The sequence below is a fragment of the Melospiza melodia genome, chromosome 15 (genome assembly GCF_035770615.1).
Source record: "Melospiza melodia melodia isolate bMelMel2 chromosome 15, bMelMel2.pri, whole genome shotgun sequence".
In the NCBI taxonomy this organism is placed as follows: Eukaryota; Metazoa; Chordata; class Aves; order Passeriformes; family Passerellidae; genus Melospiza; species Melospiza melodia.
In genome coordinates this window covers 3,874,230-3,897,602 of record NC_086208.1, presented here as the reverse complement: position 1 = coordinate 3,897,602, position 23,373 = coordinate 3,874,230, and the positions used below count along the sequence as shown (strand labels likewise).

At 59.0% G+C, this 23,373-nt stretch overlaps 2 protein-coding genes across 3 annotated transcripts; one reads left to right on the top strand and one right to left on the bottom strand.

Annotated features, from left to right (window-relative positions):
- The first annotated feature begins 136 nt into the window (after window positions 1-136).
- Window positions 137-4,153, top strand: ULK3 (unc-51 like kinase 3). Of its 2 annotated transcripts, none has more exons than XM_063169425.1 (16): window positions 137-275; window positions 586-726; window positions 902-1,022; window positions 1,126-1,230; window positions 1,309-1,452; window positions 1,542-1,624; window positions 1,707-1,862; window positions 1,936-2,041; window positions 2,156-2,196; window positions 2,286-2,388; window positions 2,493-2,557; window positions 2,675-2,753; window positions 2,837-2,877; window positions 2,961-3,008; window positions 3,084-3,138; window positions 3,304-4,153. In XM_063169425.1, the coding sequence occupies exons 1-16, from the start codon at window positions 174-176 to the stop codon at window positions 3,870-3,872; spliced, it is 1,959 nt and encodes a 652-aa protein (XP_063025495.1). In that variant the 5' UTR covers window positions 137-173; the 3' UTR covers window positions 3,873-4,153. The 2 variants fall into 2 exon arrangements, with proteins under 2 accessions (XP_063025495.1, XP_063025496.1); XM_063169426.1 differs by having other exon boundaries at window positions 139-275; window positions 3,290-3,442.
- Window positions 4,154-10,019: 5,866 nt separating this feature from the next.
- On the bottom strand, window positions 10,020-15,481 carry CPLX3 (complexin 3). The gene is made up of 4 exons (XM_063169424.1): window positions 15,116-15,481; window positions 13,958-14,162; window positions 13,474-13,561; window positions 10,020-12,241 (listed from the first exon to the last, which is right to left on the bottom strand). The coding sequence occupies exons 2-4, from the start codon at window positions 14,116-14,118 to the stop codon at window positions 12,017-12,019; spliced, it is 474 nt and encodes a 157-aa protein (XP_063025494.1). The 5' UTR covers window positions 14,119-14,162; window positions 15,116-15,481; the 3' UTR covers window positions 10,020-12,016.
- Window positions 15,482-23,373: the final 7,892 nt, after the last annotated feature.

Sequence of the window (23,373 nt, the reverse complement as noted above, 5' to 3'; positions counted from 1 at the left end):
CGGGGTGGAGCCGGGGGCGTGGCTTCGTGTGGGGATGTAAATGTGGGGGCGTGGTCTTTGCTACTTGGGGGCGTGGCTCGTGCCGCTGGGGGCGTGGCCTGCGCCGTGGCGCGCCGGGAAGGCGGAAGCGGCTCCCGGGCCCCGAGTGCCGGCACCGGGGCACCGGAGGGGCCATGGCCGGGCCCGCCTGGGCCCCGCCGCGCCTCGACGAGTTCATCCTCACCGAGCCCCTCGGCTCCGGCACCTACGCCACCGTCTACAAGGCCTACAGGAAGGTAGGGCCGAGCCTGCCGCGGGGGTCGCCTTTTTGCTCCGGAATCTGCCCCCCCACCCGCGTGGGAGCCCCGATTTCCAGCCCTCCACATGTGATACCACCCCCGATTTCCAGCCCTCCACATGTGATACCACCCCCGATTTCCAGCCCTCCACATGTGATACCACCCCCGTTTTCCAGCCCTTAACCTGGGGTACCACCCCCATAGCCCTTGTCTGGCACCTGCTGCCCCCTTGCAGGGGTTCCGTCCCTTCCCTCCCCACCCACGGTGGCTGTTTGGATGGGGGTCCAGCGTTGTCCCCTCCTGGCAGAGGGACACGCGTGAGGTGGTGGCCATCAAGTGCGTCAACAAGAGGAGCCTGAACCGGGCATCGGTGGAGAACCTGCTGACAGAGATCGAGATCCTCAAGACCATCCGCCATCCCAACATCGTGGAGCTCAAGGACTTCCAGGTGGGCTGGGGGCTTCCCGTGGGGACTCAGCCAGAGCTGCTCTGTCTTGGATCCATCCCCACTTCCCACGGCTGTGTCTGTGGGGCTTGGTGTCAGCAACTGGGCAAACTGGTCCAGGTGAAGCTGTGTGGGTGGCACAGCTGGGGTGGCACAGCAGGGTCTCGTTGCCTCGCAGTGGGACAGTGACCACATCTACCTGATCATGGAGTTCTGTGCCGGGGGGGACCTGTCCCGCTTCATCCGCACGCGCCGGATGCTCCCCGAGAAGGTGGCTCGTGTCTTCCTGCAGCAGCTCGGTGAGGACACCCCGCCTGCCTCCCACCCTGCCTCTGCTGGGGACCCTCCCCCAGGGCTTTGGGGTGCGGGGCTGTGCTCTCACGTGCCCATCCACCCGCCCAGCCTGCGCCCTCAAGTTCCTCCACGACCACAACATCTCCCACCTGGACCTGAAGCTGCAGAACATCCTGCTGAGCGCCCCGGAGAACCCGCAGCTGAAGCTGGCAGGTCAGAGCATCCCCTGGCAGGGGCTGGCAGGGGGCAAATCCCTTCTCCCTGTGCCCTCATGAGCTCTGTGCCCGGCAGATTTCGGCTTTGCCCAGTACATGTCCCCGTGGGACGAGAAGCACGTGCTGCGCGGCTCCCCGCTCTACATGGCCCCCGAGATGGTGTGCCGGCAGCACTACGACGCCCGCGTGGACCTCTGGTCTGTGGGGGTCATCCTTTATGGTGGGTTTGGCTCTCATTGCCTCGGGGGGCTCTACTCAGGGCTGGTTCCTCCTCTCCATCTCCCCCCACCTCTCCTGTTCCCCCCACAGAAGCACTTTTTGGGAAGCCACCCTTTGCTTCCCGCTCCTTTGCTGAGCTGGAGGAGAAAATCCGCAGCGATCGGGCTGTGGAGGTAACGTGGGGTGGGATGGGATGGGGCTGGGGAAGGGGGGGGTCTCACAGCCCTCAGTGGGCTCAGCCCCTTCCCTCCCCAGCTTCCCAGCCGGCCCCAGCTGTCTCTGGAATGCCGGGATCTCTTGGGGCAGCTGCTGGAGAGGGACCCTCGCAAGCGCATCTCCTTCGAGAGCTTCTTTGCCCACCCCTTTGTGGACATGGAGCACGTGCCCGGCCCCGAGAGCCTGGGCAAGGCGGTGAGCGGGGCTGGGGGCTGCTGCCTGCCCACGGGGGCGTTCCAAGCCCTGAGACCCCCCCTGTGTCCCCCAGACCGACCTGGTGGTGGAGGCGGTGAGGAAGGATCAGGAGGGAGACGCCGCTGCCGCCTTCTCCCTCTACCGCAAAGCCCTGGAGTATTTTGTGCCAGCACTGCACTGTGAGTCCCTCCTGAGGGTTGTGTGGGGTCTGGGTGTATTTCTGGGGGGGCAGACCCCGAGGGATGCCAATTTTTAGCCCACCCACCCCTGTGTTTGGTTGTTCTCCCCCTTAGATGAGAGCGACGTGCGGCGCAAAGAAGCCATCCGGGCCAAGGTGAGCCAAAACCCCTGGGGGGGTGAGGGCAGCACCCCCATCCTCTGCACCCCATATCGGGGGTCTCTTCACCCCCAAAACGTGCACAGGTGAGGCAGTACATCTCCCGAGCAGAGGAGCTGAAGGTGTTGGTCACCTCTAGCAACAAGAACCTCCTGGAGAAAGGAAACCCGGCCAGGGAGCTCCTTAAAGGTAGGGAGTGATTTTTGCCCTGGTGTCAGGGCTAGCAGAGGGGCTGTGGTGGGGTTTTGGGCTGAAGGGTGAAGGTTTTGGGCAATCCCTGTGTCCCCTTGCAGAGATGGCCAAGGACAAACCTCGGCTCTGCGCGGCGCTGGAAGTGGCCTCAGCTGCCATTGCCAAGGTGAGGGGTGGCCCTGGGGGTCCCCTCACCCATCGAGGGGAGGGGGAGGTGCACACCTGGTGAGGAGGGGGCTGCTGGACCCCACCAACCCCAGCCAGCCCACGGGGCCTCTTGCAGGAGGAGGAGGGCAGGGATGACAGTGACGCCCTGGAGCTGTACCAGCAGAGCCTGGGGGAGCTGCTGCTGCTCCTGGCCGGTGAGTTGGGGCTGAGGCCGGGCTTGTAGGGCAGGGATGGGTCCTGCTGCCATCCCTCATGCCCTGGCACCTTTCCCCTGCAGCGGAGCCGGCGGGGCGGCGGCGGGAGCTGCTCCACGCTGAGGTGAGTAGTGCCAGCCCTGGGACACTGCTGTCCCCGCTGGCCTGGCCCTCAGGGACTGTGTCCTCTCTCTCTCTCCCCACCAGATCCAGACCCTGATGGCCCGAGCCGAGTACCTGAAGGATCAGATCAAGGTAGGATGTCTGGGGGGGGCTCTGGAGCATGCTGGGGGAGGATGGAGGCTGGAAAATGCCCCTCTCCCCTGGCAGATGCGGGAGGCACAATCCATGGGCAAGGAGGCGCTGGCAGAGTCCGTCCGGAGCGGTGAGTGCCCTTTGCCACGGGTTTGGGGAATATTCCCCAGCCCGAGGCTGATCCCAACCCCACCCAGCACGGGCCCTGTGCCCCCGGGAGCCCTCCCAGGGGTGGCAGCGGTGGGGACAGCCCGGTGAGTGCCCCCTGTGCCCTGGCACAGCCTGTACCTTGCAGTGACCCCCGGAGCTGCCCTGCCGGACGCTGCTCGCTGCCCTGCCAGGAGACACCAAGGGAAGGCTTTGGTATCCATCCCCCACGCCCCCAGGGCTGGCACCTGGGGGGTCACCCTCGGGCTGCCAGCCCCAGGGGGGCCGGCAGGGCCATCTGCCCCTCTCGCAGGCGCCGGCTCATTTCCCTGCCAGCCCTGCCTCGGCCGTCTGCTGCCGCAGCCTCCCCTGGCACAGCGGGCGGGTTATTCCACTCTAATTCCCTCCGCTGGCTCCACGGGAAGGGTATTTTTATCCTGGCACTGGGCTCTGGCAGGGCATCCCCCCTGCTTTTTCAGCTGGGTGGTTCTTCCACCTCCCAAATTCTGGGGGAGCCCACAAATCCGGCCGGGAGCTGAGGGTGGGCAGGGATGCTCCGCTGTGCCTTCCTCGCCCAGCATCTACCTCTGCATCCAGTGCTGCTCGTCCAGCCTCCATCCAGCAGCCACTGCACTGGTCCAGCCCAGCCATACCTGCCTGCCTCTCACTGCTGGAGCACTGGGAATGAGGCTTTTCCTTCCTAAACCTGGAGCCTGACAGGTGCTGGCTGCACCATCAGTGTCACGACCGTGAGCAGTGCTCAGCGGGGACCCATTGAGTCAGTCACCTTCAGGGAGACACTCTCAGCATCCTGCCTGCCCTGCTCCACTCCTCAGGGCCCTGGCACCCCCAGCATCCAAATCATGCTCCCAGGAGTCGTTGTTACGGGGTGCTGATGTTGCCTGTCCTGCAAAACAAGGTATTTGTCTCAAAAATCTGCTGTATCTCAAGGGAATGTAATTTATTGTCTTTAATAAATTTTAATTTTGATTTCTCCACCTCCTCTGCGCTCAGGTTTGTGGTTTAAGCCTAAGAGGGGTCCCCAGGACCCAGAGGCTGCCTGGGGTCCTGGAGCCATTGGGGTGGGCAGGGGACCTGGTCGCTGTTCCCCCAGGAGCAGAGCTGGGGTGTCCCCTCCTCTGCTCCAGCAGTGCTCTCCCTTCCTGTGCTCCCCAGGGACACGAGGCAGCCAAAGCAAGGTTTGACCTTGTTTTCACTTCCCATCTTTTTACTTTTTTTTTTTGTGCGTGTGTGGAAAACACGGAGCAGAACGACACGACCCATTACGTAAAATCCTGTTTTCTCCAATAGATTTTTGTGGCGGGTGAGGAAGGGCCGTGAGGGAAAGCAGAAGGGCTGAGGCGAGCAACAGGGGGATTTTTGGGGTGTCCCACAGCTATTCTGAGCCGTGACCTCTTCCCAAGACAGCCTCCCCCCACATCCCACCCCAGCGCCGGCTGCTCCGTGCTCAAACCAGCGCGGAGCTTCCCGGGCAGATGCGACGAGGCGCTTCAGTATCTTTTTTTACTCTTTTTTATCTCTTTTTACTCTTATTATCGTCATTATTCAGAGCAGAGATTATACCCCGAGGCTTTGAAGCGCTTTCCCAGCCCGTGTCCTCCCCCGGCCCGTGGCGGCCGCGGCAGCCGGCGCGGATAATCGCATCTGCCTTCACGCTCGGCCGCCAGCACGGCCCTGCCCCAGCCCAGCCCCAGCCCTGGGGGACAGCGTGAGCCTCTGGGTGCTCCCCTGGGGCTGGGGGGGCCGGGGTGGGTGTCAGTGTCACCTGCACTGGGGTTTTTGGCTGCCCAGGTGTCACCGAGGGAAGGTGAGCGATGTGTCTGAGCAGTGTGTGACGGTGTTCACAGGGGTTCTTGGATGAGGGGAGAGATGAGGATCTGACTCCGTGTTTCAGAAGGCTTGATTTGCTAATTTATGATATATATTTTACATTAAAACTATACTGAAAGAATAGAAGACAGGATTTCATCAGAAGAATAGCAGGGAAAGAATGATAACAAAGCTTCTGTCTCAGACAGAGAGTCCGAGCCAGCTGGGCTGTGATTGGCCATTAATTCCAAACAACCACATGAACCAATCCCAGATGCACCTGTTGCATTCCACAGCAGCAGATAACCAATGTTTACATTTTGTTCCTGAGGCCTCCCAGCTTCTCAGGAGGAAAAATCCTAAGGAAAGGATTTTTCATGAAAAGATGTCTGCCACAGCAAGGTGCGCCGGTTGTTTCGCTTGTAGCTGCTCTTACCAGGATTTTCTCAGGGCTCTCTAGAATTAATCAATTTTACTAAGACATAAACTGTGCTAAAATAAGCAAGAAGAAAAGAAACTGAATTCCAAGAGTACAAGGAAAAGGTAACAGACAGCTTTGAGCCACCTGGACTGCCACCAATCACGTATTCTGAGAAGTGCATGCAGAGCACGTGGACAAGCGAAGACACCAATAAGAAATGTGTGAGCAGGGTGTGCAGTACAGTTAAAATTTATAAAATAAATACATAATATAAACATCAAATGGATTCTACTTCTATTTTTATATATAGATATAAAAAATTATATATTGATTAGTTGTCCAAGAGTCCTGGATTTCCCACAGGAAGACGGCACGAAGGGAGCAGTGTCCAGCCTGGCAGCATGGCCTTTGTCGCTCTGCTGCTCAGGGAGGAGCTGCTCCCCTCCAGTCCCATCCATGCCACCACCCAGCCCTTCCCAAGGGCTCTCCCAGCCCTCACAGGGTGGCTCTTGGGGCTGCATTGTCACCCAGAGAGGTGGGGAGTGTCAGCTGTGTTGTCACCCTGGCGGTGCCAGCGCGTGGGGTGACACGAGGTCAGGCACACGATGGGCTGGGGACAGCTGGGTCAGCGTGGAGCCAGCCTTGGGCTTCCCCAGGGCTCTGTAATCTGGATTAATCCTGGCTGTTGGACCAGCAGTGGGTGCATGGATGGGCTATCCCTTCCCACAGCCACTCTCAGGGAAGTTTAATTGCCTGCAAAAAGGAGAAGGGAGATTCCCCAGCCTTCCGTGGCAGCTCATTTGTTTCAGCACTTTAACAATTGCTCATTTAATGCTTTATCCATTGGGGAAACCACTCACTCGTCCCACACTCACCACTGGGAAGGAGGAAGATCCTGCAGCCAGCTGAGCAATGGGCTGGTGCAGGAGGGCAGGAGTTTTGTCAATAAAATTTATGTGATTTGATCAATAAAGTTTATTTTATTTTATTGACAAAATTTGTTACTGCCAGCGTCTTCCAGCAACCAGCAAGAGCTTACTTGGACAAACCTATCCCAATCCCAGCCCCATAGGTGAGGGAATGATAGAAGACCTATAAAAGAGAGAGAGAAAAACAGCATTTTCTGCTTTAATCCGCACTTATTCTTTGCTTTAAGATTTTCAGTCTGTGTGTTGATGCCCGGAGCAGTCGTATGACGTGGAGGCTGCAGGGGTGCTCGGGATACAGCAGCAGGAACTGGGAAACCGGGATGGATTCCTTGGTGGGCAGGGAAAAGGCAGGAGGGGCTGCCTGCCCATTCTGACCTCATTCCTCCATCCCAACCTCTCACCGCCATCCCAGCCTCTCATCCCCGTCCTGACCTCTCACCCTCATCCCAGCCTCTCTTTCCTCCATCCCAGTCTTTCCTCCCTGCATCCTAGACTCATCCCCCCATCCCAGCCACTCCACCCTCCATCCCAGCCTCTAATCCCTCCATCCCAGCCTCATCCCTCCATCCCAACCTCTTATCCCTCCATCCCAACCTCTCACCCTCATCTCAACCTCTAATCCCTCCATCCCAACCTCATCTCTCCATCCCAACCTCTAATCCCTCCATCCCAGCCTCTCCTCCCTCCATGCCAGCTTCTCATCCCCCAGTCCCAGACTCATCCCTCCATCCCAGCCCCATTCCTCCATCCCGACCTCTCCTCCATCCCAACCTCCTGTCCCTCCGTCCCAACCTCTCATCCCCATCCCAAATTCTCCTCCCTCCATCCTGACCTCTCCTCTCTCCATCCCAGCCTCATCCTTACTTCCCAGCCTCTCTTCCCTCCATCCTGACTTCTCATCCCTCCATCCCAGCCTCTCATCCCCCAATTCCAGCCTCATCCCTCCATCCCAGCCTCATCCCTCCATCCCAGCCTCTCTTCCCTCCATCCCAGCCCCATTCCTCCATCCCGACCTCTCCTCCATCCCAACCTCTTGTCCCTCCGTCCCAACCTCTCATCCCCATCCCAAATTCTCCTTCCTCCATCCCAGCCTCTCCTCCCCAGTGCAGGCAGTGACCCAGCGGTGGCAGCAGGGACAGTGATGGCAGCAAGGACAGCAGGGGCAGAAGGGACAACGGGCACAGCAGGGACGGCGATGGCAGCAGGGACAGCAGGGACAGCGGGCACAGCGATGGCAGCAGGGGCAGCAGGGACAGCGATGGCAGCAGGGACAGCGGGCACAGCGGGCACAGCGATGGCAGCAGGGACAGCAGGGACAGCGGGCACAGCGATGGCAGCAGGGACAGCGGGCACAGCGGGCACAGCGATGGCAGCAGGGGCAGCAGGGACAGCGGGCACAGCGATGGCAGCAGGGGCAGCGGGCACAGCGATGGCAGCAGGGGCAGCGGGCACAGCGATGGCAGCAGGGACAGCGGGCACAGCGGGCACAGCGATGGCAGCAGGGGCAGCAGGGACAGCGGGCACAGCGATGGCAGCAGGGACAGCGGGCACAGCGGGCACAGCGATGGCAGCAGGGGCAGCAGGGACAGCGGGCACAGCGATGGCAGCAGGGGCAGCGGGCACAGCAGCATCCCCGGCGCCGGCGCCGCTCGGCTCTGCCGGGAACGCTCTGCTGAGCCTTAACACGTCTCGGGAGCGGGGCGGGGGCAGCGGGGGCTGCCTGGCTGTTCGCATGCCTGGGGGTCATGGAGCCTCCTAAAATAAACGCGCTGAGCTTCACGCGGCCTTTGCGCGGCTCACGTGGGCCGGGGGGGCGCCGAGCGCAGCCCAGGGGTCGGGCACGGGGTGGGGGGGGCAGGGAAAGGTGCGGGAGAGGATCCGGGCTGGTTCTGGGGGGATGAACCGCGGGGCTGCATCCCCGGCTCCGGCTGGGATCCTGCTCTGCCGTGGGATGGGCACTGATGCATCCTTGGAGGGCAGGGAAAAGGCAGGAGGGGGAGCCTGCCCCTGCTGCCCCCATCCCAGCCTGTCCTTCCTCCATCCCATCCCATCCTCTCCTCCCTCCATCAAATCCTCTCCTCCCTCCATTCCAGCCTGTCCTTCCTCCATCCCATCCCATCCTCTCCTCCCTCCATCCCATCCTCTCCTCCCCCATCCCAGCCTCATCCCCCAATTCCAGCCCCTTCTTCCTCTATCCCGACCTCTTACCCCCATCCCACCCTCTCATCCCTCCATCCCCACCTCTCCTCCCTCCATCCCATCCTCTCCTCCCTCCATTCCAGCCTCTCACCCCCATCCCGCCCTCTCATCCCTCCATCCCAGCCTCTCCTCCTTCCATCCCAGCCTCTCTTCCTTCCATCCCAGCCCCGTGGTTCCCTGCTGTGGTTGGGATCCTGCTCTCCCATCGGGCGAGCCTTGATGCATCCTCGGTGGGCAGGGAAAGGGCAGGAGAGGGAGCCTGCCCATGCTGCCCCCATCCCGGCGTCATCCCTCCATCCCAGCCTCTCCTTTCTCCATTCCAGCCTCTCATCCCCCCATTCCGACCTCATCCCTCCATCCCAGCCTCTCCCGCTCCATCCCAGCCCCGTGGTCCCCTCCCACGTTCGGATCCCGCTCTCTCCCTCGGGATTTAAGCAGCGAGGGCTGGGCTGGGGCCGTGCCCGCTCCCTGCTCTCCCTTTCCTGGTGGGGATTTGAGCAGCTCGGGCTGATCCTCATCAGGTATGATCTCCTCGCAGGGCTGAAGCTGCTCCCAGGGCTGAATTTGGGATCTGATGGGAGCACACATCCCTGGAGCTGCTGGAATCCCCTGGTCCCGGGGGCTGGAGGGCTGGGAGGATGTGTGTCCACGCCTGAGCTGCCTCTGCCTGTCTGTCTGTCTGTCTGTCTGTCCTCTTGGGAATGGTCATCAGGAGTTTCCCAGAACGACCTGGCCCTGGCACAGGATTATCAGGGGGCTGGGGGCAGAAAGGAATCCCTTGGTGCAGCATGGCTTCATCCAGCACCAACAGTAATAATAAATAAAATAAAATAAAATAAAAATAAAAATAAAAAAAAAATAAAATAAAATAAAATAAAATAAAATAAAATAAAATAAAATAAAATAAAATAAAATAAAATAAAATAAAATAAAATAAAATGATGATGATGATGATGATGATAAATCAGTTTCTCAGCACCCTCTCCTGTGTTTTCCTGGACGACCCATCCTTCCTCGCAAAACCGAACTGCAGCTCGTCAGCTCCCACGGGATTTGGAGCGATGAATTCCCAGCCCATGCCAAGTTCTTGCAGGAAGCCTCACCGCAGGAGCCCCCTGCCTGCCGGGATGCCACCAGGGCTGGGTCACACCTGCTCGGGCTCGGGCTCATCCCTGCAGAGTGTCCTTGCTTGGAGCAGTGCCTCCACTGGGCATCCTGCAGTGCCCCTGAGACTCAGAGTTCTGAAGGTTTTGTATTAAAATAGCCAAAATAAACCTGCAGACAAACGGGAATTTTGTTGGTTTTAAACCTGACTGCTGCCAATGAGCTGCTTGTAGCATCCCCTTAGTCCCAAGTGTGAGCGCAGCCAGGAGAGGGGCTTTCTTTGGGATTCTGCTGCCAGGAAAATAGGAACATTTTTTTCCCCCAAACCCAGGAAAATCGAAAAATTTGCCCAGGAAAACAGAGCTGGGGGAGAAAAGTGAATGCATAGACATCTCCTGGTATTTATTCCACCGGTTATAACAGTACCATGGCACGGGGACAGCACAGGAGGGGAGGGACACTCAACCGAGCACGGCACGACTACAGCACGACGAGCGGGAGGACGGGGAGATTTCCCCACATGGCTTTGTCCTTCTCCTGGCAGGAACAAGGACAGGATCCCACCCCAGGAGAGGGACGGCTCTGCTCCGGGCAAGGGCTGCTGCGGGCTCAGCTCAGCACCAGCGAGGGCTTTTGCTCCTCTCTGGTGTCAATTCAGGCTTCAGCACCCCCCTTCCCACAGGGATCGGATGGCAGGTCCTTCCCGGCTGGCTCCTCCAGAGGGGCCCTCAAGGACACGGGGCTGCTGTTCCTGGCAGGGATGGGAGGCTGTTTCTCGGGGGATGGGGATGGGGATGCAGCGAGGGGGGTGCTCCACAGCCTGCCTCGTCCTTGCGAGGCAAATCCGAGCCTCCGGCTCGCTCCTGGGAGGCTGAGTGGAGGCAGAGCCGCAGCTCAGTGGGGCCACCACTGCAAGGTCAGTCACACCCCGAGGTCAGTCACACCCCGAGGTCAGTCACACCCCGAGGTCAGTCACACCCTAAGGTCTGTCACACTGCAGGGTCAGTCACACCCCAAGGTCTGTCACACCCCAAGGTCAATCACACTGCAAGGTCAGTCACACTCTGAGGTCAATCACACTGCAAGGTCAGTCACACCCCAAGGTCAGTCACACTCTGAGGTCTGTCACACCCCAAGGTCTGTCACACTGAAAGGTCAATCACACTGCAAGGTCAGTCACACCCCAAGGTCAGTCACACCCCAAGGTCTGTCACACCCCGAGGTCAGTCACACTCTGAGGTCTGTCACACCCCAAGGTCTGTCACACTGAAAGGTCAATCACACTGCAAGGTCAGTCACACCCCAAGGTCTGTCACACCCCAAGGTCAGTCACACTGCAAGGTCAGTGACACTGCAAGGTCTGTCACACTGCAAGGTCAGTCACACCCTGAGGTCAGTCACACCCCAAGGTCTGTCACACCCCAAGGTCAGTCACACTGCAAGGTCAGTCACACCCTGAGGTCAGTCACACCCCAAGGTCTGTCACACCCCAAGGTCTGTCACACTGCAAGGTCAGTGACACCGCAAGGTTTGTCACACTGAAAGGTCAGTGACACCCCAAGGTCTGTCACACTGAAAGGTCAATCACACTGCAAGGTCAGTCACACTGCAAGGTCAGTGACACCCCAAGGTCTGTCACACTGAAAGGTCAATCACACTGCAAGGTCAGTGACACTGCAAGGTCTGTCACACTGCAAGGTCAGTCACACCCCAAGGTTTGTCACACTGAAAGGTCAATCACACTGGAAGGTCAATCGTGCCCCAAGGTCAGTCACACTGCAGGGTCAGTGACACCCCGAGGTCTGTCACACTGAAAGGTCACTGTGGGCTAGGGTTAGTCTGGGGTGAAGGTGGTTTTCCTTCACCCAGCTGGATTTAGGGGGAAAAAGTGAGGGAGAGGGGGATCAAGCAAGGCTGGGAGTCCCAATGTCACACTGCAAGGCCAGTCACACTGCAAGGTCAGTCACACTGCAAGGTCAGTCACTCTCCAAGGTCTGTCACTCTCCAATGTCAATCACATTCCAAGTCATTCACTCTCCAAGGTCTGTCACTCTCCAATCACGCTCCAAGGTCACTCACACCCCAGGGTCACTGTCCTTGCTGCCACCTCCCCGGCTCTGGCTGCAGACACCCCTGCCCGGGCACGGGGGAGGCCGTGGGGTACGTGGGGGACACATGCTGGCTCCTGGCTCTAACCTCAGCCCGGAGAACGGAACGAAAGCCACACATCAGGGACACCTGGGGCAGGGGCTCGAGGGGCCACGCGGCTCAGGGGGAGCCGGGTGACACACGGCAAGGGTGACAACGTGGCTGGGGTCCCCGCTGAGGCAGCAGCCCCCGCCAGAGCCTGCGCTGCGTCCCCTCCCTGCTCAGCCCCGTCACATCACGGAGCACTTCTCCGCCGACTGCTTCAGGTCCTCTAGCGTGGCCGAGGCTTTGTCCTTCAAGGAATCAAGGTCCAGGTTCTGGATGTTACTGAGCTGCCCGATCACCGAGTTCTTCTCCTCCTCCTCCTCGTTGTCCTGCTCGATCATCTTGGCCAGCTCCTTGGGCAGCTCCACGTCGCCTCCCACCAGCTGGATCTGGTTGTCGTCCGTCTCGTTCTGGAAGGGGGCCGGGAGAGAGTCAGGAGGGGGGATGGCCCAGAGGGAAGGGGGCTCCTGGAAGCACCACAGGAGGGTTTTAGGGCTGTGTTCCCACCTCCAGGACCATGTGGGAAGGTCCCTGGGGGTGAGGGTGGGACGCTGGTGGAGCCTGAGGAGAGCCTGGGCACCCACAGCGAGGGGCGAGATGGAAACCCACGCACAGCACCAGTGCAGGCTGGCTTCTATCTCTCACCACAGGGAGTTAGGCACCTAATTAAGCTGGGCTTATGCTTAACGCCTGCTCCCAGCGGCGGTCGGGATCAGCTCCCAGCCCGGAGCCACGGGGAGACGCGGGATGAGGCAGCCCGGCTGCCAAGCGGGATCAGTAATGAGCAGAAGAAACTTGTCAAGAGATGAGAAGGGACATCTCAAGCACGAGAAGGCAGTGAAAGGATGGTGGGGCCAGATCCAAACAAATCCCAGTTTCCCCTGGGGAATAAAATAAATCTCCATCTCTTCTTTTTCTCCCTTTTCTGGCTTTTGGCAGGGCGTAAAAGAAATTCTCCAGCTGTTTATTTCCTGTCTGTAAAAGGGGGTGGGAAGCAGGGGGGTGAATCCAGGCTGCCTGAACAACACCAAACAATCAGAGCAATCTCACTTGGCTTAGCTGACCCTCCAGAACTAATATTAGCCCAGCTCCAATTTGGGGTATTCACCACTGAGCGACTCTTCCTGAATACGGGGTGGGTTTGGAGGCAGAGGAGCTTGTGACAATTCCAAGAAAGGCTGAATTATCCCTTGATTAAATTGTTTTCAGTGAATGGGTCATCGTGCGGAAATTCCAAAATCGGAGTTTAGGTGAGAGACGTTCGCCAAATAACCCGGGGAGAGGAGCTGAGCTGGCTAATCCAGCCAGGAAGGTGCAACCCTGGCTGCACTCCCGGCCCCATGGAGTCCGGGGTGAAGGTGGTTTTCCCTCACCCAGCTGGATTCAGGGGGAAAAAGCCAGGGAGAGGGGGATCAAGCTAGGCTGGGAGTCCCAATGTCTCGGGCTGGTGGGCTGTGGCGCTCAGGGGCAAGGAAAGTGGCCAAAGTTTGGGAAGAAAGATGGTTTTGAGGGGAATTTGTTTGTGTTTGGGCTTTGAGGCTCAAACCCCAGCCAGCCAAGGGAGTCCTTGTCCCTTCCCCGGCCTCCAGAGCTCCATCTGGGGCTGGGCTCCCCTCCCGGCCCCGCTCCAGCGCAGCCGTACCTTGGGCAGCCTGTACTTGTCTCGGAAGTGGGACCTGACCGTGGCTCTCTCCGCCTTGCGCTGGGCAAACTGGGCATCTCTCTCCATCCTGCGGAGCACACGGGGCACTCACCAACAGCCCGTGCCCCCCGTCCCGGGGTTCACGCTGCCCCCCAACCTCAGCACCCCCCATTTTCTCTGAAAAGTCCCGTTTTCCCACAATTTCCTCCCCCCCAGCGCAGCCTGGAAGGAGAAAACAATCCCATCTCCCGGGCGAGGAAGAGGATTAAGGGATTAGGGGGCTCATCAAACCCCCTCACGGTCCTGCTGTCCCCAGCGCCGGCTCCCCCCATCTCCCATGCACGGGATGTGGGACCGCAACGGGAGCATCCCGTTCCCGCAGGGACCCCGGGGCTCAGCCCCTGCCGGTGCCGGTGCCGGTGCCGGTGCCGGTGCCGGTGCCGGTGCCGGTGCCGGTGCCGGTGCCGGTGCCGCCCGCACTCACTTCTCCTCCACCAGCTGCCGCTGGTACTCCTCATACTCCTCGCGGGTCATGCCCTGCGCCTCGGCCGGAGACTTCTCGCCCTCGCTCTTCTCCTCGCCGCCCAGGCCGCCCGTGAGGTTCTTCAGCTGTCCCCCCACCATGCTCTTCACCATGAACGCCATGGCCGCTCCTCCGGGGGGCCCGGGGGCCGGGGGGCAGCGCGGATCTGCAGCCGGGACAGCCGGGACAGCCGCGGTCACCGGGGGGCCCCGGGCCGGACGGGGGTGGGATGTGGGGAGAACGGGGCTAAGGGAGAGCCAGGGAGCCCAGAAATGGTCGGTGCTGGGGGGGCGGGACAGGGAATTTCAGGGGGATGCTGAGGATGGGAGCTCCCGGAGAGCCGGGACAGGGAATTTCAGCGGGATGCTGAGGATGGGAGCTCCCGGAGAGCCGGGACAGGGAATTTCAGCGGGATGCTGAGGATGGGAGCTCCCGGAGAGCAGGAGCGCCGGGTTAGGGGGCAGCTGGGGACACCGGGATGAGCTCCGGGGCAGCCGGAGCACCGAGAGCCCGGGGAGCTGGGACACCGGGATGAGCTCCGGGGCAGCTGGGGTACAGAGAGCCCGGGGAGCTGGGACACCGGGATGAGCTCCGGGACAGCCGGAGCACCGAGAGCCCGGGGAGCTGGGACACCGGGATGAGCTCCGGGGCAGCTGGGGTACAGAGAGCCCGGGGAGCTGGGACACCGGGCGGTGGAAGGGCCGGGATGAGCGGAGCTGGGCTCCTGGGGAGCGGGGCACCGGGTTAGGCGGAGGTGGGGACGGGGGAGATGAGATCCCGGGGAGGAGCCGCGGTCAGCGGAGAGCGGGGAGCGGGGATACGGGGTTATGGAGGATGAGGGATCAGCAGAGCCAAGCTCACACAGTACCGAATTCCTGAGGAGCCGGGATCAGCCGAGCTGGATTTCCCGGGAGGCGGAATAGCGAGTGATGAGGAGCCGGGGTCACGGAGGAGAGGGGCTCAGCGGGGATGGATTCCCGGGATGGCGGAGAGAGGAGTGCCCGGGGTACCGGGAGGCGGAGGAGCCAGGGACGGGGAGATGGGTTCCCGGGGAGCTGGGGCGCGGGGTTATGGAGGAGACGGGGTCAGCGGGGATGAATTCCCGAGGTGACAGAGTACCGGATTCCCGAGGAGCCGGGACCAGCGGTCAGCGCAGCGGAGTTCCCGGCACGGTGGAGCGCGGAGTTCCCGGGATGCCGGAGTGCTGAGAGATGGAGAAACCGGGCTCAGCGGAGTAGAGTTCCCGGGACGGCCGAGTCCGGAGCTCCGGGGTCGGCAGAGCGGAGTTGCCGGGATGCTGGAGCGCCGAAGTGCCGGGATGCCGGGAGTACCGGGATACCAGGAGTACCGGGAGTACCGGGATGCCGGGATGCCGGGAGTACCGGGAGTACCGGGATGCCGGAGCGTGCGGGGTCAGCGGGGCCGCGCTGCCCGGCCGCCCATGGCGGAGCGGTCCCGGCCGGGAGCGGAGCGGGCGCTGCAGCACCGGGGCTCGCACGGCTCCGGTGTGTGTGTCCCCGCACGGCGGCGGCGGCACCGCCTCCCGCCCGGCCCCGCCGCCTCCCCCGGCCCCGCCGCCCTCCCCCGGCCCCGCCGCCCTCCGCCGGGCGGAGCCGCCGCCGTCCCGAGCCGCCCCGGGCACCGCGAGTGCCGCCACCCCCGCGGGAGGAAGCAGGAGCCCCGGAGCTCCCCGCGGTGGATGGAGGCACGGTGGGGGCTGCCGGGAGCCCCCCGAACGCCCTTCCCTCCGCGATTCCCGGCTGCTCCATCCCAGCGAGGAGCAAACCCACCCCAGCGCCCTTTCTCCCGCTCTGTTCCCCATCCGTGGGGTCTGGCAGGAGGGAAAGCCGGGCTTGACGCTGGGAACAAGCCGTATGTACCAGCACCAGTCACAACTGTTGTTTGCTCATCCATCCAAGGGCTGGTGCCCAGAAGTTCCATCCCCTTTATCCTATTAATGATATCCCTGGAAGTATTCCCATCTCTGGAAGTGTCTGAGGCCAGGCTGGACAAGGCTTGGAGCAACCTGGGGTAGTGCAAGGTGTCCGTGCCCATGGCAGGGCTTGGAGCTTGGAGGAGCTTTATGGTCCCTTCTGGCTCCAGCCATTCTGGGATTCTGTGATGCTGTGATTTTATTATATTAATTAATACTGAAGCTGCTCTCAGCCCCCAGAACACAGGCACGAGGGCGTTCATTGATCACCTAAACGAGGAGGAGGAGGACGGAGCAGGCATTGATTGTGTTGCATCATTCCCCAGCTCCCTCCAGCCCCACTCCCACTCCTGCTCTTCCCTTTGACTGCAGCCTCATTCCAGGCCTTGGGGAGTGAGCAATTAATGGCATCAGCCACGCACCTCCCTTCCAGATGGCCAGCCTGGCTTTAACAGACATTTCTCCCTTTTTTCTTCTCTGCTCCTGAAAAATGAGCGCGGATCCAAACCCCAATCCCGGCTTGTGGGAAATCATTTCATTCCCGAAATATAGAGACAATCTCTGCAGATTAAAATGATGGAACAGCTGGGAAGCGACAGAACAAAGTGACAGAGGGAGGGGGAATGGGCCCATCTCCTCCCATCCCCCCACCCAAGGTAAAATTATGTCTTAAGAGGAAAGCAGACCGAAAAATAATGCATTTTTCTAGGGTAATAATCTGGCCAGCAACTTGGCAGTGCACTGCTTTTAGGGATTGGGACACGCTCTCGGAGGTGACAACGGGGGATTTGTCCTGGTGAGGGCTCTCCCGGCAGAGCAGAGCCCCCTGATTGATGCCAGCAGTTCCCTGGAGTCCACCCAAACGTGCAAACCGATGCTGGGACGAGGGAGGTCCCTCTGTTTGGCACAACCCCAGTGTCACCCTCAGCATCCCCCAGCACGCAGGTGCCCCTGCTCCTGCTGCTCACCCCGAGCTGGCAGCTCAGGAGCCTCAACAGCTTTTTGAAGTGATGATTTTTGCTTTTCACACCGATCCGCAGGCTCTCCTAAGCGCTTTCCCATGGAGAACCCATGGAAAATTAATTTTAACCCACAATGAGCTGGCACAGCCTTGGTGAGAAACAGGCTGGGAGCCCCCAGATGTCCCACTGCCAGCAGTGTGGTCACGTTCTGGCCGTCAGTCTGGCTGGAAAGGGAAGGACCAGCACCTCTGCTTGTGTCCCTGGGTGCTGGCCCGAGCCTCGTGTGGGCTCAGAGCAGATTTCAGCTGTGGCTGGTCCTGCGAGCTCCGCTCACGCCGGATTTCGCTGCGAGCATCCATTAACAATAAGAGACTGGAAGTCAGGACCGATTTTTTCCAGCTGGGTTAGATGGGTCAGCTCCCACGGAGCCTCCCTGTCTGAGGAGCTAAGAGCAAACAGCTCCTGACGAGCAGAACCGCCGGGCCAAGGCAAGGAGGTGAAAACAAGCCGGGCAGCGCCTCGGATCCCAACCCTCGTGGCGGGGATGCTCGCTCAGCCCGGGTTTTACAGGGATGGAGCAAAAGGCAAAGACCTCCAGAGAGGTTCTGCAGCTCTCCCATCCCCTCAGCTTTTCCTGGAGAGGCCGGTGGCCCACCTGGAGGCAGAGCTGGGGGGACAATCAGAGGGTGCAGCGAGCTGGGAAATGATGCTCCGAGGTGGTTGATTTCCCCATTCGCCTTTCCTCGGGCGGCTGAACCGTTCCTCATCCCTGAAATATATTCAAGTGAGGATGAGTCATCCTTCCTGCCAGGACTCTAACCTGCCATAATGAGATGTAAATCCTTGCATGACCCATTATATTAGCTTATGCTATATCACACATCTCCACGGATTAGACGGCAGCGAGATGAGACGTCCCCCCGCCGCAGCCGCAGACAAGACGGTGGAAGTTAAGAGGATCCTCTCTCAGCGTTGACACCTGATTTAAATTGGAAGCAAGCAGCTCCCTCTGCCATGCTGAGAGGGATCATTCCAGCTCTTCTTTCCAGGTAACTGGCTCCAAAGGCGCAGTTACCACAGCCCAGGCTCCAGAGGATGCTCCAGAGGATGCTCCAAATGGCCCAGGAGTGGCCGGTTCAGTGGGTTGTAGAGGGGAAGGCTCAGTGACCTCGACCTGCAGGGCCATGGCAATAAAGCAGCAGAAGGCCTGATCCTTGTTGGCCTGAAATGCAGGGAACACGAGCCTTTTTTAACCTTTGGAGACCCCACAGGAGTAGGTGAGGGAATCCTGGAAAGCCGCGTGTGTGCGCGCCAGAGCCGCCACGGGAGGGAGATGAGAAGGCGTTTCCAAAGCAAGCAGGCAGCCCAATGCTGCTGCTGCTGCTGCTGCTGCTGCTGCTCTGCTGCTGCTGCCGGGGATGTCACGCCGGCACTTGGCAGCTGAATGTCACTTGTGCTGATGGGGACAGGCACCGCCACCTCAGGAACCGCCGCGCTCGGCTCTGACCCCAGGCACAGGGCAGGGTCACCTTCGCTCTGCCACCTGGGATGGGGACAGGGACACCCCGGGGACATCAATCCAGAGTCCTGCTGGTGTTAGGGACCACCAGCTCACAGGAGTTTGGGGGAAAATATCCTGAAGGTCTTGAGAAAAACATCCCTTCAGTGGGATTCCCTCTGGAGATCCTTTAGGGGGATCGAAGTATTGCCATGTCACTGACAGAGGGAATAAAGAAACTTTAGGATAAAATGTGGTAAATTACCAGATGAAATTATTTCTGGCATTTACTCAACTCCATAAAGCTGGAATTTGCCTTGGCTGAGGAAGAGGGGTGGCAGCTCAGCTTGTCATGGAAGTGAAACCAAAGATTTCCCTGTCCTAGGGAGGCATTCCCATGGAAGGCCTCCCCACTCCTATAGAACCAAGCCTCTGAGCTCCCAAAGCCTGACATCATCTCCACAGGATTAAAAAACCATCCTTGCCCTGGGAGAGCCCCTGGGAGCCCCTGAGTGCTGCTGGGAAGGGAAGCCAGGAGTGGGGGATGCTGCTGGGGTGTCCCCCCAATTCCCTCAAAATTCCCTGTTCTCATCTTTGTGTCACTGAGCACGGGGCTGCCCAGAGTCACCATCGGGGGGTTTGGGGTGGGAATGGCCCTGTCATCCAGAACATCCATCCTGAAGGATTTGGATTGGGATGGAAATGTTCTTGTCATCCAGAACATCCGTCCCAAGGGATGGGGATTTGAGGTGGGAATGGTCACACAGGACACAGAGCCCCCGTCCCCAAGGGATGGGTGTTTGGGGGTGGGAATGGTCACACAGGACAAAGAGCCCTGGTCCTAAGGGATGAGGATTTGGGGATGGGAATGGTTCTGTCATCCAGAACATCCCTCCTGAAGGATTGGAATTGGGGCGGGATTGGTCACACAGGACACAGAGCTCCTGATCCCAAGGGATGGGGAATTTAGGATGGGAATGTTCCTGTCATCCAGAACACACACCCCAAGGGATGGGGAATTTAGGATGGGAATGTTCCTGTCATCCAGAACATTGATCCCAAGGGACGGGGAATTTAGGATGGGAATGTTCCTGTCATCCAGAACACACACCCCAAGGGATGGGGAATTTAGGATGGGAATGTTCCTGTCATCCAGAACATTGATCCCAGGGGACGGGGAATTTAGGATGGGAATGTTCCTGTCATCCAGAACACACACCCCAAGGGATGGGGAATTTAGGATGGGAATGTTCCTGTCATCCAGAACATTGATCCCAAGGGATGGGGAATTTCAGATGGGAATGTTCCTGTCATCCAGAACATTGATCCCAAGGGACGGGGAATTTAGGATGGGAATGTTCCTGTCATCCAGAACATTGATCCCAAGGGATGGGGAATTTAGGATGGGAATGTTCCTGTCATCCAGAACATTGATCCCAAGGGATGGGGAATTTAGGATGGGAATGTTCCTGTCATCCAGAACATTGATCCCAAGGGATGGAGAATTTCAGATGGGAATGTTCCTGTCATCCAGAACATTGATCCCAAGGGACGGGGAATTTAGGATGGGAATGTTCCTGTCATCCAGAACACACACCCCAAGGGATGAGGGTTTGGGGTGGGAACGGTTCTGTCCCACGGGTCACACAGAAGGGCACAGAGGAGTTTTGGGGTGCCCCGAGTGCTCTGCCAGAGGAGGAGAAGGGGCAGCATCTCCCAGCAGCAGAGCAGCGCTGCAATTCCCGCCGGGAGGAGGAGGAGGAGGAGGAGGGCTGTGCGAGGTGAGGAAGAGGAGGGAGGCGCTGGGGGGGCTCCCAGGGCGGTGTCTGCAGCCGAGCCGTGACACAAATGCGGCCGGACAGACATACAGAGCATGTAAACAGGCACATGGGGAGAGCATGTGCTGCTCCGCGCCGCTGGTGGAGAGCGAGCCCCGAGCAAAGGCGCTGGCACACACACACACACGCACACACGCACCATTCCCACGGGGGATCTTCCAGCCTTGCCTTCATTCCTGGAGTGCCCAGAAGAAGAAAAAAAAATAATTAAAAAATATAAAAAAAATAGAGCGAGAAAGAGAGAGAGAAAGGGGGAGAGGTGAACGGCACGGAACGGTGATGGGAATGGCTTTGTACACGGCGCTAAAAATAGTCCTGGTGGTAAAGTCGATGGTGGAGAGGGGGAGGAGGGATGCCAGGGCTTGGCAAGGCCGTGCTCCGGGGATGGAGAGGAAGGGCCCTAATTAGAGCTGCTAATTAGCCCCAAGCAGCAATGAGAGAGCGGTTGTTGGGGGGCTCATTGCACCCCCTCTGCTCGGGATGGAGGGTTTGCCACCCAGGGAATGAGGAGCCAGCTGGAATTGGGGTGCTGTGGAGGGATTTGGGGTGTTTACGGTGAGGAAGGCTCTCTGCAGCTGGAATCGGGGTCCTTGGAGGGGATTTTTGGGTGTTTAGGGTGAGGAATTGGGGTCCTTTGAGGGGATTTTGGGTGTTTAGGATGAGGAAGGCTCTCTGCAGCTGAATTTGGGTCATTTGGAAGGATTTGGGGTGTTTATTTCAAGGAAAGCTCTCTGCAGCTGGGATTGGGTCCTTTGAGGAGATTTGGGGTGTTCAGGGTGAGGAAGGCTCTCTGCATCTGGAATTGGGATTTTGGGGGGTTTAAGGTGAGGAAGGCTCTCTGCAGCTGGAATTTGGGTTCCTTTGAGGGGATTTTGGGTGTTTAGGGTGATGAAGGCTCTCTGCAGCTGGAATCGGGGTCCTTTGAGGGGATTTTGGGTGTTTAGGGTAAGGAAAACTCTCTGCAGCTGGGATTGGGTCCTTTGAGGAGATTTGGGGTGTTTAGGGTGAGGAAGGCTCTCTGCCGCTGGAATTGGGATTTTGGGTGTTTAGGATGAGGAAGGCTCTCTGCAGCTGGAATTGGGGTCCCTTGAGGGGATTTTGGGTATTTAGGGTGAGGAAGGCTCTCTGCAGCTGGAATTTGAAGGATTTTGGGTGTTTAGGGTGAGGAAGGCTCTCTGCAGCTGGAATTTGAAGGATTTTGGGTGTTTAGGGTGAGGAAGGCTCTCTGGAGCTGGAATTGGGGTCCTTTGAGGGGATTTTGGGTGTTTAGGGTGAGGAAGGTTCTCTGCAGCTGGAATTGGGATCCCTTGGAGGGATTTTGGGGTGTTTAGGGTGAGGAATTGGGGTCCATTGAGGGGATTTTGGGTGTTTAGGATGAGGAAGGCTCTCTGCAGCTGGAATTGGGATTTTGGGGGGTTTAGGGTGATGAAGGCTCTCTGCAGCTGGAATTTGAGGGATTTTGGGTGTTTAGGGTGAGCAAGGCTCTCTGCAGCTGGATTGGGGTAATTTGAAAGGATTTGGGGTGTTTATTTCAAGGAAAGCTCTCTGCAGCTGGAATTGGGGTCCTTGGAGGGGATTTAGGGGTGTTTAGGGTGAGGAAGGCTCTCTGCAGCTGGAATTGGGATTTTGGGGGGTTTAAGGTGATGAAGGCTCTCTGCAGCTGGAATTTGAGGGATTTTGGGTGTTTAGGGTGAGCAAGGCTCTCTGCAGCTGGAATCGGGGTCCTTTGAGGGGATTTTGGGGTGTTTAGGTTAAGGAAGGCTCTCTGCAGCTGGGATTGGGTCCTTTGAGGAGATTTGGGGTGTTTAGGGTGAGGAAGGCTCTCTGCCGCTGGAATTGGGATTTTGGGGGGTTTAGGGTGAGCAAGGCTCTCTGCAGCTGGAATTTGAAGGATTTTGGGTGTTTAGGGTGAGGAAGGCTCTCTGCAGCTGGAATTGGGGTCCTTTGGGGGGGTTTTTGGGTGTTTAGGCCCAAAGCTCGTGGAAGGAGCGCTAATGTATATATAAAAATTATATATCCCCTAATGGAGAAGAGAAAGAATCTGCAGGGAGAGGGGGGAGCCAGGAAAGGATGATTTGGCTCTGGGGTCCATGTGGGGTGCAGGTGATGGGTAGGGATGGAAAAGCAAAGGATGTGTGAGTTTGGAGACGGCCCTTTCAAACAAAGCCCAGCTCTCCCCAGGCCCTGTCCAGCTGGGATCCCACTGAGTGGTGTGGAGAGGAGATTTTCCTGCTGGATTTTCCAGGGATTTTTTTAAAGCCCGCGCTCCTGTTCCCTGTGCCGCGTTCCCTCCTGGCACGGCAGGGAGAGGTGCCACGGCAATAACGCCCTGCAGGATGGTGATTCACACGGGAATTTGAGGCAGGATGGAGCCGACACAGCCGGGCCCTGTGCCCGACTCGGTGCCCGAGGGAGGAGGAGGAGGAGGAGGAGCGGGAGGAAGGGGACGTGACGTGAGCCAGCACTCGGGGTGTCACCCAGCCTGTCCCCACGCTGCTGCCGATGGACAGAGCCCCAAAATCCCTTGGGATAAATCCCTGGAGGGGTCCAGGATGAGCAGCTGCAGGCACAGAGTGAGAGAGACCAAGAGACTCTGTGCGGGGAAACTGAGGCACGGTGGTGACAAGAGAGGCAGGACTTCGGCAAATCAGGGTGAAATTGCTGATTTGTAGTGAAGAACACAGCAGATCTCTCAGCATCCTCGGAGGATGCTGAGGCACCAAACACCACCCCTGAGACCACATGGGAAGTGCGGTGCCATTTGGAGGAAAATCAAAAACCCCAATAATCGAAGATCTCCATAATTTTGGGGTGAGTTTCCTCCCCTTTTTTGGACAGGAGGGGGCAGGAGCAGAGCCCTCCCTGCTGTCTCCCATCACGTGAAGCTTCTGGGTACTTCTCTCCGTTCCCAAAGCCGTTTCTTGCAGGCTTTGCCTCTAAATGACTTTAATCTTCATAAGCCCAAAAAGTAAAGCGGCTTATCGGGCTGGGCACTGCTGGAGCACCGGCAGGAAAGGGGGGGTGATGTGGACAAGAGGAGGGGGGTCAGTCCGGGGGAGAGGAAACCCCACACAGAGGAGATCCATCATCCCCATCCCATCCCCTTCTGAGGTCTCGGGGAATGGGGTGAGCAGCAAATCTCCCCT